Raw genomic sequence first — 13,441 nt, 5'->3', positions numbered from 1 at the left:
CAACAGCACTGAGGCCCCTCGTCCAGCGTAAATGCTTCCTGGCCCGACACCTGTGCCTGGTGGTGTGGTCAGGTACCCTTGCAGGTCGTCTAGCACGCAGACCACGCTGATGTAAACGGTTTCAAATGGTCTGACGTGACACTTGGGTTCCTCTCACCTCCCTTAAATGTGCCTGGAGTTGAGTGGCGTTCATCATCCGGTTCCGCAGGGCACTGTTCACAATGAAGCGGTCATCAACGTGGGATGTGGCCAAAGGACGTCCACTTCTATGCCTTTCTGTGACTCTTCCAGTCTCTCTGTATCTCTGTCGCAACCTGCTGATGACACTCTGTGACACTTTAAGCTCAGTGGCCACTTCCCTCTGAGAACATCCTGTTTGAAGCCTCACAATAGCGAGGTACTGTTGATCAGTTGTTAGGTGTGGTCTTGGTCTCATGATGTCAAAATGTGAACAGCATGATGAAGAGGACTGTTTAAATACCAATTCTAATGGAACCAGAAAATTTATTGGTGGATTCATGGATCAAACACCAGTTGTGAATTTTGCCGTTAAGCACCTTGTTAGAGAACTGCAAGTTCTGCAGAAAGTACTGAAACACTGAACAGTTGGACATGTGCATTCAAAAGGGTAGAGAAGGTCAAATTAAGTTCACCTGGAAAGGTTATAGTGCATTTTAATTATTATTATTATTATTATTATTGTTAAAAAAACATTATTTAGCTTGTTAGAATAGAAATATTAATCTTAAATCTTAAGTTAATCTTAATCTTAAGACTAAAAAAACTAATAAATATATCTAAAACAAAATCACAGCTGTCTCACTAATCACCTGCATCTCATTATGCTAATACTAATGAATATTCATAACCACAGAACCCAGATCCCAGCATGTAGACATGCTATAAACTCTAAGGTCATCCTCATTTTCTCTCATACAGCCATAATGTTTTTATGATTAGGGGCGTGGCCGGTGATATCACTGCTGCACGTAGCCTGTACCTTTATCAGGTAGATTATACTGTTTCTATAATAAAAAAACATTTTAAACCGATGAGGTTGTGGGAACGATGGATTGTGGGAAGGCAAGCGGACCTCTGGAGGTTGCCGATGCGGGCGGGCACGGAGTCGAGTCCGTTACAGGACAGGTTGAGCTCGGAGAGACTCGGGATTTCACACACGGCCTCGGGAAACATGCCCAGCCGGTTGTGCGACAGGTTGAGACTCTTCAGCTGAGTGAATCTGCACACACACACACACACACACAGAAGATAAGACGATAAGATGCACAATGATTAACTCACACCGCCACGTATTTAAAGATCTTTTCATTTCAATAAACCGATACCATCTTTTCCGTCAGGGATGTGATTGTAACCATTGACCTTCGATTACGGCTCACCGCTCACAGTGATGGGACAAAAAAATGATCCATTCTTTCACACATTGTGGTATTTTCCACACTTCCTGTTTTTAAAAAGCTATTTATATTTAACAATAAAAAAAACTGAGCCTAAGATTAACAGGAACTGAGACGCATAAATATCCAAAAATAAACAGGATAAATTTCAAAACCTTTTCGAATGATTTGAAATGATTGACAGTAAAGATGAAACTGTTCCGAGTTCAATTTGTCTGATATAACGATAAGCATGTTGAAATTTCCTCTACATTAAATTAGCCATGAAGAAGTGAAGCGACAAAGCGACAAAGCAGTGGAATTTTATTCTTGTGCCACGGATGTGACGCGACTGAACCGGTCAGTCTTCCGGTCAATATATTTGATGTATAAACAATGAAATGTGCTCCATAAACTCAAAAAACCTCGCATTTTTTCCATCGTAAAGTGTCATTTGTGTAGGAAACAAAAAAAACACAATTTACCAGAGGCACAGTGAGTGCTTAATTAAAAAATAAATGAATAAATAACAACGTCTGCTTTAGGAATCCAGACATGGATAAAGTTTCTCTGTGTCCATAATCCATCATTTCTTCTCTTTTCTGTTCGTCATTGATCAGATTCTAAAGTCCAGACAGTCAGATTTGATTCAGCGATCTTGTGATGTAAAAATTCTGGCTGCTCGCCGTGGTGCCGCATAAACACACACTGTTTACAGCTCAAACAGTAAAATGTCAATACAAGAAGTTGACTATTAACATTAATAGCGTCATCTCGTCAAGTTTTCTTCTCACTCTCTGTCTGGCACCGAAGCTTTAACAGCCTTATCGATGCGTTACATAACCTGGAATTTTTCACGACATCACACGGTTATCTTAACGACGATGACGACTCGCACGCAGCGGCACTGTAACCTGATGTATGTATGTAACGTGGTGCGATCGGTTTCTACCTGTTAAAGTTGCAAAGACCTCCGGGACCCTCGAGACTGATGAAGTTGTGGCGCAGGTTGAGGTGTGTGACATCCTGGCTGTAGAAGAGATACTCAGGAACCTCCTCCAGACTGTAGCAGGATAAATCCACCAAGCTGATGGTCTGAGACACCACCTACACACACACACACACGCCATAGAAGATGCTCCTCTGTTTATCTGTTGGAAAAGCTTTAAAAATAATTCACTCTTTCTCAAAAAAAAAATGTTCTAGGTAAAAACATGGGGTTCTGAATTTGGTCAATGGCACCACCGAGAGAGAGAGAGAGAGAGAGAGAGAGTGATAGAGGGAGAAAGAGAGAGAGAGAGACCTCTAGTATGTAAGACAGGTTAGAGAGAAACAGACAATTTAGCGTGAGAGACAGAGAGAGTCTGCATCTGTCTCCATTTTCCACACTGTCCATTGTGGACTAGTTCCTCTAGTTCCTCTAGCAATATTATGGCAACTATGGAGACATGACACAACATGTTATTTCAGGAAACATGAGAAATTGTGTGTGTGTGTGTGTGTATGGCTGGCTGGCTGTCAGCTTTGTGGTGTTGCTTTATAAAGACGCTCTTTGAGAGCAGAGCAGAGAACCGAGATAAGATCTCCAGACGTCAGTGGCGCGTCAGACTTCTCAGATTTTATTTCCTCTCTCATCATATTAAACAATTCTCCTCCTCACACACAGGACCAGTTTCTGCCTGGATAAAGGGATGTAGCGTGTCCAATGTCTCGGTCATGTCTCACGCCACACTGGAGGTTAATATGAAACGCATATGAAAGTAGACACTCAGGACTTTGAGAAGAATTTGTAGTGTTTCAGAAATATTTCTGTTTTTTACTACTACTAGGGGTGATTACTAGGGGTGATTATATTCATTGAAAAGATCCAAAAAATGGTTATTTTTTTCCTACACCAATGTTTGAATCTTCACAGTAAATGTTGATCTCAAACCCATTTCTGCTCTCTGAGATGCTCCGAGTGCTTGTTCATCTAAAAAGCAGCTCAGATTTCATCTTCAACCTGTAATATTCTGTGTAAGTTTCTCCAACAGAGGGAAAAACACACGTCTAAAACACACAGAGAGCCGACAGACTCGTTTTAGATCAGACTCACAGACAGATCATCACTCATTTCTTTACACTGATTGAAAACATCCAGTTTTACATTGACATTAACATTAACACTATCTATCTCACATGAAACAAATTAAATCATTAAAATAAATCCATTAATAAACATTCAGAATAAACACTCTACATTACTAAAATATTTTTTACCCTGATTTCTGACCCAGATCAAATATCTCTGTGTGCGTATAAACAGCTTAGATCGGATTTTTCACATCTGATAAAAGACAAGGATCGGATATAAAAGAATAAGAGCAGAAAAACCTAGAGGAGATTTAATCTCTGCAGGTAAGAGGAACCTAGAGGGCATTGTGTCATGTTTTTCCCCCATTTGCAGGACAGCCTTTAGGGCAGTCACACCACTGAGCCTGCAAATGGACACTGCCTGCTCATATATATCTGATATCTGGTCACTGACTCGATCTTCCTCTTACGCAACAATAATTGCTCGGCCAAAATTCCTCATTTGGCACAGAAAGGATGCATTTGGAAGGTAGACAGTGGAGTCCAGATGAAATAAATGGCTAGCAATCTGTTGTGGCTAAACAGAAGAGAGAGAGAGAGAAAAAAAGGAGAAGCTGCAGGGTAACTACGGAAACCAGGAGAAAGTCGGTCCTGACTCTTAAAATTACAGACCTGAAGAGACGACAATAATCACAGGATCACAGCTTTTCTAAAAACCACAGACTTTTTTGACTTGATGTAAACACGCTGAAAACTTCTGTACACAGGACATAAAAATATCTGATGGAAACAGTGCATCAAGGCTCATAAACTGCTGCTTATTTTATATATATATATATATAATATTGCCAAAAGTATTCGCTCACCTGCCTTGACTCGCATATGAATTTAAGTGACATCCCATTCCTAATCCATAGGGTTCAGTATGACGTCGGTCCACCCTTTGCAGCTATAACAGCTTCAACTCTTCTGGGAAGGCTGTCCACAAGGTTTAGGAGTGTGTTTATGGGAATTTTTGACCATTCTTCCAGAAGCACATTTGTGAGGTCACACACTGATGTTGGACGAGAAGGCCTGGCTCTCAGTCTCCACTCTAATTCATCCCAAAGGTGTTCTATCGGGGTGAGGTCAGGACTCTGTGGAGGCCAGTCAAGTTCCTCCACACCAGACTCTGTCATCCATGTCTTTATGGACCTTGCTTTGGTCACTGGTGCACAGTCATGTTGGAAGAGGAAGGGGCCAGCTCCAAACTGTTCCCACAAAGTTGGGAGCATGGAATTGTCCAAAATGTCTTGGTATGCTGAAGCATTCAGAGTTCCATTCACTGGAACTAAGGGGCCAAGCCCAGCTCCTGAAAAACAACCCCACACCATAATCCCCCCTCCACCAAACTTTACACTTGGCACAATGCAGTCAGACAAGTACCGTTCTCCTGGCAACTGCCAAACCCAGACTCGTCCATCAGATTGCCAGATGGAGAAGCGCGATTCGTCACTCCAGAGAACGCGTCTCCACTGCTCTAGAGTCCAGTGACGGTGTGCTTTACACCACTGCATCCGACGCTTTGCATTGCACTTGGTGATGTATGGCTTGGATGCAGCTGCTCGGCCATGGAAACCCATTCCATGAAGCTCTCTGCGCACTGTTCTTGAGCTCATCTGAAGGCCACATGAAGTTTGGAGGTCTGTAGTGATTGACTCTGCAGAAAGTTGGCGACCTCTTCGCACTATGCGCCTCAGCATCCGCTGACCCCGCTCCGTCAGTTTACGTGGCCTACCACTTCGTGGCTGAGTTGCTGTCGTTCCCAAACACTTCCACGTTCTTATAATACAGCTGACAGTTGACTGTGGAATATTTAGGAGCGAGGAAATTTCACGACTGGATTTGTTGCACAGGTGGCATCCTATCACAGTTCCACGCTGGAATTCACTGAGCTCCTGAGAGCGACCCATTCTTTCACAAATGTTTGTAAAAACAGTCTGCATGCCTAGGTGCTTGATTTTATACACCTGTGGCCATGGAAGTGATTGGAACACCTGATTCTGATTATGTGAATGGGTGAGCGAATACTTTTGGCAATATAGTGTATATATATTCTGTTTATATATACACAAATCAGGAATAACATTATGACCACCTGCCTAATATGGTGTTGGTCCCCCTCCTTTTGCTGCCAAAACAGCCCTGACTCATCAAGGCATGGACTCCACTAGATCCCTGAAGGTGTGCTGTGGGATCTGGCACCATGACGTTAGCAGCAGATTCTTTAAGTCCTGTAAGGTGCGAGGTGGATGGGTCCATAGATCGGACTGGTTTGTCCAGCACATCCCACAGATGCTGGATTGGATTGAGATCTGGGGAATTTGGAGGCCAGGTCAACACCTCAAGCTCATTGTTGTGGTCATCAAACCTTTGTGGCACAGTGCATTATCCTGCTGAAAGAGGCCGCAGCTATCAGGGAATACCGTTTCCATGAAAGGGTGTACATGGTGGCCATCCATGTGTTGTAAAAGAAAACGTGATTCATCAGAGCAGGCAACCTTTTTCCACTGCTCCGTGGTCCAGTTCTGATGCTCGCAATCCTATTGTTGGCACTTTTGGACAACTTTCTATCAGAACCAGCATTAACTTCTTCAGCAATTTGAGCAACAGTAGCTCGTCTGTTGGATCGGATCACACGGGCCAGCCTTCTCTCCCCACGTGCGTCAATGAGCCTCAGCCGTCCATGACCCTGTCGCCGGTTCACCACTGTTCTTTCTTTGGACCAACTTTTGATAGATACTGACCACTGCAGACCGGGAACACCCCACAAGAGCTGCAGTTTCGGAGATCCAGTGATCCAGTGGTCTAGCCATCACAATTTGGTCCTTCGTCAAACTCGCTCAAATCCTTACGCTTGTCCATTTTTCCTGCTTCTAACATCAACTTTGAGGACAAAATGTTCACTTGCTGCCTAATATATCCCACCCACTAACAGGTGCCATGATGAGGAGATACTCAGACTTATTCACTTCACCTCTCAGTGCTCATAATGTTATATCTGATCGATGTATTTATTTTAAATGGTGATGTATTTCTTCCCAACAGAGTTTTAGATTCATAGTATCATTAGTCTGTGACCTAGAGAAGCAGTAATAATGTGTTCATTGAAATTTCAAAGCACATTTTGTACGTCACTCTGGAAAAAGATATATATGTCTGCCAAAAATATAAATCTAAATGTCATAATGTAAATGCCGAGGGAGATTTTTATCTAATGTCTCTCTCTCTCTCTCTGTCTGTCTGGGTTTTATTCTAAATTTGAGAGCCCCAGAATCGATATCAGACCAAATTCAGAGTATATCAGAGTAAAGAAGAGAATAAATCTGATCTGATCTGAGAAAGAAAGAAAGAAAAAAAATGACATCAAGGTGAATCTAATAAAAAATGATCTGACATTTCCTTTTAACTATCTAAGACTAAAACTATTTTGAGCCATATTTTACTTTATTTTTTATTTTTAAAGCTTCAAATTTTCTTGATTTATTGGAAGACTAGTTTGACTAGTTTAATTTCTTAAGGAAGTAAAATTATCTGCCACTAGGTTTTAAAAATCTTAAGCTTAAAAAATTAACTATGATTTAATTTCTTATTTTATTTTTATTTATTTATTTATTTTTATTTAAATATTTTATATAAATATATAAATATATTTGTAATCTTTTAGAATAAAAATAAAAAATAAAAATAATAAATAAATAAATAAAAAATAGATGATAATTAAGGGTTGATATCATCTCTTACTAAGATGTGATTTTTTGCAATGTGATTTTTTTATGTATTATTTTTACATATTATGTGACTTGAATGCTTTTTTTTAGTTCAAAATAATTTTTTTATGTTTACATTTATATTATGCTAAATTAAACAAAAAGCTGTGTGTCACCATTAAAGCTATGTATTTTATTATTTTTTATTATTATTTTTTATGTAGTTACATATTCACTGAGTTATGATGTAATAAATTTATTCGCAGATGAGGACACGCCCCCTGGTCTTAAATATATATATATATATTGATATATGGCATGCACAGTTTGTCCCAGTTCGTGATTAGAAGTGAATTTACATCACACACACACACACACACGTATTCTGTGACAGAAGAGTGAGTAATAAAGACACTGGAATATCAAGTCAAACTTTAATCTCTGATCTCTGACGAAAGCCTGATGATCGACCCGATTAGATAAAAAAAAAAACTAAAAAGAAAAGAAAGAAAAAGCAGCTTCTCACCTTCGAGGCCTGCCGATGCCAGCGCTGATACTCAGCCAGTGTGTCGAAGTTGACGTAGTAGGTGTGAGCCTGAGGTCCGGCCGAGCTGAACATCAGGCAGTGCTGCCTCCTCTTTACTTCCTCCACCTGTGGATAAAAACACGGACAGGACAGAGCGAGTGGGCGGAGTCTGACAGGATCCTATGTTAATGTGACGCTAAATTCAGTTCAATTCATTTGTATGGAGCTTTTAATAATGGACATTGTCTCAAAGTAGCTTTACAGAAGAATAGAAACAGAATAAAAAGCTTAAAGTTACTATTTTATCCCTAATGAGAAGCCTGAGGCGACAGTGGTGAGGAAAAAACTCCCTAAGATGATCTGAGGAAGAAACCCTGAGAGGAACCAGGCTCAGAAGGAAACCTCATCCTCATTTGGGTGGACAGTAAAGAATGTAAAGTTCATAGTCATGAGGAATTGTGCAACCAAGAGCTCTTGAGGAACTAACAGGTCAGTGGAGTTCATTATAGATCTCTGACCGATGCAACAGCAGGTCAGAGACGGCGTGAAAGTCTCCAAGTGGTTCTATCCACAGCAGTCCTCTGGGTCACAGGCTGGCCATACAGATCTATCCACAGCAGCAGTGACCACCACCAAGCCACAAGACTCCAACCAGGGGTAGACGTATGATCTATGACTGATTTGTGTGCAGACATTTGAATCCGAGCAGCCATTAGATTGAGAAACAACCCCAGAGACATGAAACGTGATGCCTCCACCCCCGTGCTTCATGGGCAGAACGTTCTCAGGATGATCAGCAGTGTTGGGTTTCCACCATACGTTCTGGCTCTCCTGAGGTCGTTCTGTGGACAACGGGATCTCTCCGGATCCTTCGGGGTTCCTCTCGGCCTCTGAGATGCTTCTCTGATGAATCCGTTTATCTTTAATCTTCATCTGGATTAGGATTTTAGTGACTCATTCCATTTTGGATTCATGGAGTCACGTCACAGGATATATGAAGTTCTTGACTGAAATTCTCCAGAACTTTATCCTGGATTTCTTTTGATAGCTCCTGGATCTTCATAATGCTTGTTGTTCTCTAATAAACTCTCCCAAAAACTGGTTTATTCGCTGTTTAAATGATGTCACTTCTGATAACAAATAAACTACTGAATAATGAACGTGTGAAGAATTTAATCACAACTTGTTTTTATTTGTAAATAATTTAGTAATAAAAATTACGGGCTATTTTGTGTAAAATTTGTGATGTAAAATTTATTTTTAAAAATTAACAATAAATAAATAAATAATAATTTAATTTTAAAATCAAAAAATTTAAAAATGTAAAAAAAAAATAATAATAAAAAATAAATAAATAAATAAAACAATAATAATAATAAGAAAATTATAATATATATTATTATTACAAAAATAAGATATTATTAAAAATTGTATTTTTAATTAATAAAATAATTTATTTATTAATAATTAGCAGAAGTGTGCTGTAAATATCACGTTTTTGTTATGTTCCTGAGAAAAACTTCTGAAATAAACGTTCAGACATCAGCATATCTCCTCCTGAGTCCTGATTGGTCGGCTTGATGATGATGTCATGTCTTAAAACAAAGTTTGAATTTTTTCGATCTGGAATTTAGCGCTAACTCTGACATGGCTGCGTGTCACAGTTAGCGCTAAATTCCAGAAAAACATGCTACTATCTGTGGCTCTGTTCTGACTGACAGAACCGGGTCTGAATGGACAGAAGGGGGGCGTCTCACCTTCCCCCCAACCAGAGGCAGGATGTGCATCTTCCCGGTCAAACTGTCCTTCACGGACGCCACGATGAGACACGTGCCGCACAGGATCACCTGTCGCTCCGCCCACTTGTGGAGCTGTGTCTTGCCTTTACGCACGTTAAACACGCCTTTCAGGAGGGTCCGGTCCTGCTGGTCAGCGTTCACGGGATGCTCTGTTTGCACACACACACACATACACACACACACACACAAACAAAAAAAGATTATACAACATAACATGAATAAGGAAAACTAAATGTAATGATCAAAGCCCTGCTGAGCAGCAGCTGTCACAATATCACACACACACGCTTACACACACATACACACACACACTCACATGCCCACAGAAACACACACACACACACACACACAAACACAAGCTCACACACTCACACGCTCACAGAAACACACACACACATGCTCACACACTCACACACACACACACACACACACGCTCACACACTCACACACACACACACACATGCTCACACACTCACACACACACACACATGCTCACACACTCACACACACACACACACACACATGCTCACACACTCACACACACACACTCACATGCCCACAGAAACACACACACACACACGCACACAAACACACGCTCACACACTCACACGCTCACAGAAACACACACACATGTTCACACACTCACACACACACACATGCTCACACACTCACAGACACTTACACACACACATGCTCACATGCTCACACACACACGCAGGCTTACACACACACACACACACAAACACACACACACAAGTTCATACACAAATAATATGATTACAAAATAATATGGATAAAGATTTTAACACAGTGAGTCCTACAGAGTGACAGCTGTCTCAATATCAGATACACACACACTGACACACAATCTCTGATACACACATACACACATACACACATACACACACACACACCCCATGTGCTAATTAGGCCCATATGCGTCGTACAGTTCAGGAAAAAAAATGCAGCAAAAACAGCCAGAAAATGATGTCACATGTACTGGTCAGTTCCCAATCGCACACACACACACACACACACACACAAACTCTCTCTACTAGGTCAATGGGTTCAAACAGAAACAAACACAGCTGTGTAATAACGGCTTTCGCCTATTTGTCTCAAATCTCACACTGTTCAACACTTCACATGCGCACACACACAAACACACACACAGCTGTCAGAGCTTCATCAATACCACATAACCACATAAACATGTTGTTACAGAAGAAATAATCAGCCATGGATCTGTGTGATGACGCAATTTGGCAAAGAACATTACAAATCAATGACCTGTCATTTTTATCCGTTTATTGTTACATGTAATGATGCGTAACATGCATGAAACAGTGCGTCTGTGGTTTCACTTATATTCTCTCATGAACCTCCTCTTCTCCGTCGGTCAGTGGAAACCGTAACGTTACAGCTTTACCTCAGACTGTAACTGAGCTCTGACACTGGAGACTCCTTCCATGAAATGTCACAAGCCAGAATTCCACTGATAATATAAGGAACACTTCAACAGACCAGAAAAACCTTCACCTTCCTTACAACGTCTTTGAGAGAGAGAGAAAGAATGAGAGAGAGAGAGAGAGAGAGAGAGAGAGAGAGAGAGAGAATGAGAGAGAGAGAGAGAGAGAGAGAGAAATACAGATAAAGAGAGAGAGAGAGAGAGAGAGAGAGAGAGAGAGAGAGAGAGAGAGAGAGAGAGAATGAGAGAGAGAGAGAGAGAGAGAGAGAGAGAGAGAATGAGAGAGAGAGAGAGAGAGAGAGAGAGAGAATGAGAGAGAGAGAGAGAGAGAGAGAGAGAGAGAGAGAGAGAGAGAGAGAGAGAGAGAGAGAGAGAGAGAAATACAGATAAAGAGAGAGAGAGAGAGAGAGAGAGAATGAGAGAGAGAGAGAGAGAGAGAGAGAAAGAATGAGAGAGAGAGAGAGAGAGAGAGAGAGAGAGAAATACAGATAAAGAGAGAGAGAGAGAGAGAGAGAGAGAGAGAATGAGAGAGAGAGAGAGAGAGAGAGAGAGAGAATGAGAGAGAGAGAGAGAGAGAGAGAGAGAGAGAGAGAAATACAGATAAAGAGAGAGAGAGAGAGAGAGAGAGAGAGAGAGAATGAGAGAGAGAGAGAGAGAGAGAGAGAAAGAATGAGAGAGAGAGAGAGAGAGAGAGAGAGAGAGAGATACAGATAAAGAGAGAGAGATACAGATAAAGAGAGAGAGAGAGAGAGAGAGAGAGAGAGAGAGAAATACAGATAAAGAGAGAGAGAGAGAGAGAGAGAGAGAGATGGCTGATGCTTAAAGCCCTGAGCTCATCCTCCCCAGACATGGTCAGCTTGATGGACATCAGGTTTTTGGTCACATTAAACTCACCTCCTTCAGTCTGATTACGGCGTCACTGCTGGCTGAAACTACAGAAACTCTGAAGGACACATGGGACTCCGCTGCAGGTCCCAGAGCCACGGCAAGTCAAACACTCACTCAGGATAACTCACACTCAAACAAATCTCAAGGAATTACGTCACTTTTCCTCCCTAAAAATCTAAACATCAGCGTTAACATCCTCCCTCTCTTTCCTCTTAGAAACCTGAAGGAGCCACGAAGGGAAGGATCGAAGGGAAGGATCGAAGGGAAGGGAAGGATGGAAGCGAAGGGAAGGATGGAAGGAAAGGGAAGGATGGAAGGAAAGGGAAGGGAAGGGAAGGATGGAAGGGAAGGGAAGGGAAGGGAAGGGAAGGATGGAAGCGAAGGGAAGGATCGAAGGGAAGGGAAGGATGGAAGGAAAGGGAAGGATGGAAGGGAAGGGAAGGGAAGGGAAGGGAAGGGAAGGGAAGGGAAGGATCGAAGGGAAGGGAAGGGAAGGATCGAAGGGAAGGGAAGGATCGAAGGGAAGGATCGAAGGGAAGGATCGAAGCGAAGGGAAGGATCGAAGGGAAGGATCGAAGCGAAGGGAAGGATCGAAGGGAAGGATCGAAGGGAAGGATCGAAGCGAAGGGAAGGATCGAAGGGAAGGATCGAAGCGAAGGGAAGGATCGAAGGGAAGGAAAGGATCAAAGGGAAGGGAAGGATGGAAGCGAAGGGAAGGATGGAAGCAAAGGAAAGGATGGAAGCGAAGGGAAAGATGGAAGCAAAGGGAAAGATCGAAGCGAGGCTTGATTCCCAGACGAGAGTATTTTGTTTAGAAAGCTGATCAGGTGCGAGTGACTGTGGAGAATGTTCTGGATCGATGTTAGAGTCAGAAGGACAGGATTTCCCCTTCACCTCTCACTGCAGAGCTTTCCATTCACACCTTTCACACATTTAGAGGAAAAAAAATAAACCTGCCGCAACAAAATTAAAGTTAATCTGCGGTTCCTCCGTTAGTGAGAAACGTCTACAATGCCTAAAGTACAAAAAATAAATTTGCATAAGACACACCCACCACAGAAGCTTAACCCTGTATTGATTAACATGTGCAGGAGTTCAGGGTTTTAATTCTGCTAGAAGCCCAGCGTTTAAACACAAGAAAACAAACATGGAAGCCAGATAACGGTCTCTAAACGTGTCTTGATGATAGTGGTGATGATGATGGTGGTAATGATGATGATGATGGTGATGGTGATGATGGATATGATGGTGATGATAATGGTGATGATAGTGATGATGAAGATGATGGTGATGATGATGCCACTCTAGCTAATCCAATCACAGTAATCACTCAAATTCATTTTGCTTCCATAAAGGAAAAAAAAGAGATTTTCCCAGAAGTGGACGTTGTGTAATGATGTGGATCGTATAAATGAGATTTAAAAAAACTGCACCAAATAAACATGATTTTTAGTCTCTTCATCTCTGATGATGATGATGATGAATGTGTCTTGATTCTGGGGAAGCCTTCACACCATGTCTACGATTCAAGTGCGCTTCAG

General features: G+C 41.6%; 1 protein-coding gene across 1 annotated transcript in view; it reads right to left on the bottom strand.

Annotated features, from left to right (window-relative positions):
* phlpp2 (PH domain and leucine rich repeat protein phosphatase 2) overlaps window positions 1-13,441 on the bottom strand; it is a 57,021-nt gene that overhangs the window by 28,473 nt on the left and 15,107 nt on the right. The window contains exons 4-7 of the mRNA XM_058400995.1: window positions 9,503-9,693; window positions 7,746-7,871; window positions 2,350-2,504; window positions 1,094-1,240 (exon numbers count right to left, since the gene is read on the bottom strand). Coding sequence (XP_058256978.1) covers window positions 1,094-1,240; window positions 2,350-2,504; window positions 7,746-7,871; window positions 9,503-9,693 — 619 coding nt within the window. The remainder of the gene's footprint in view (window positions 1-1,093; window positions 1,241-2,349; window positions 2,505-7,745; window positions 7,872-9,502; window positions 9,694-13,441) is intronic.

Source organism: Hemibagrus wyckioides, linkage group LG10, assembly GCF_019097595.1.
Source record: "Hemibagrus wyckioides isolate EC202008001 linkage group LG10, SWU_Hwy_1.0, whole genome shotgun sequence".
Lineage (NCBI taxonomy): Eukaryota > Metazoa > Chordata > Actinopteri > Siluriformes > Bagridae > Hemibagrus > Hemibagrus wyckioides.
This window is presented reverse-complemented; position numbering and strand designations above follow the sequence as displayed.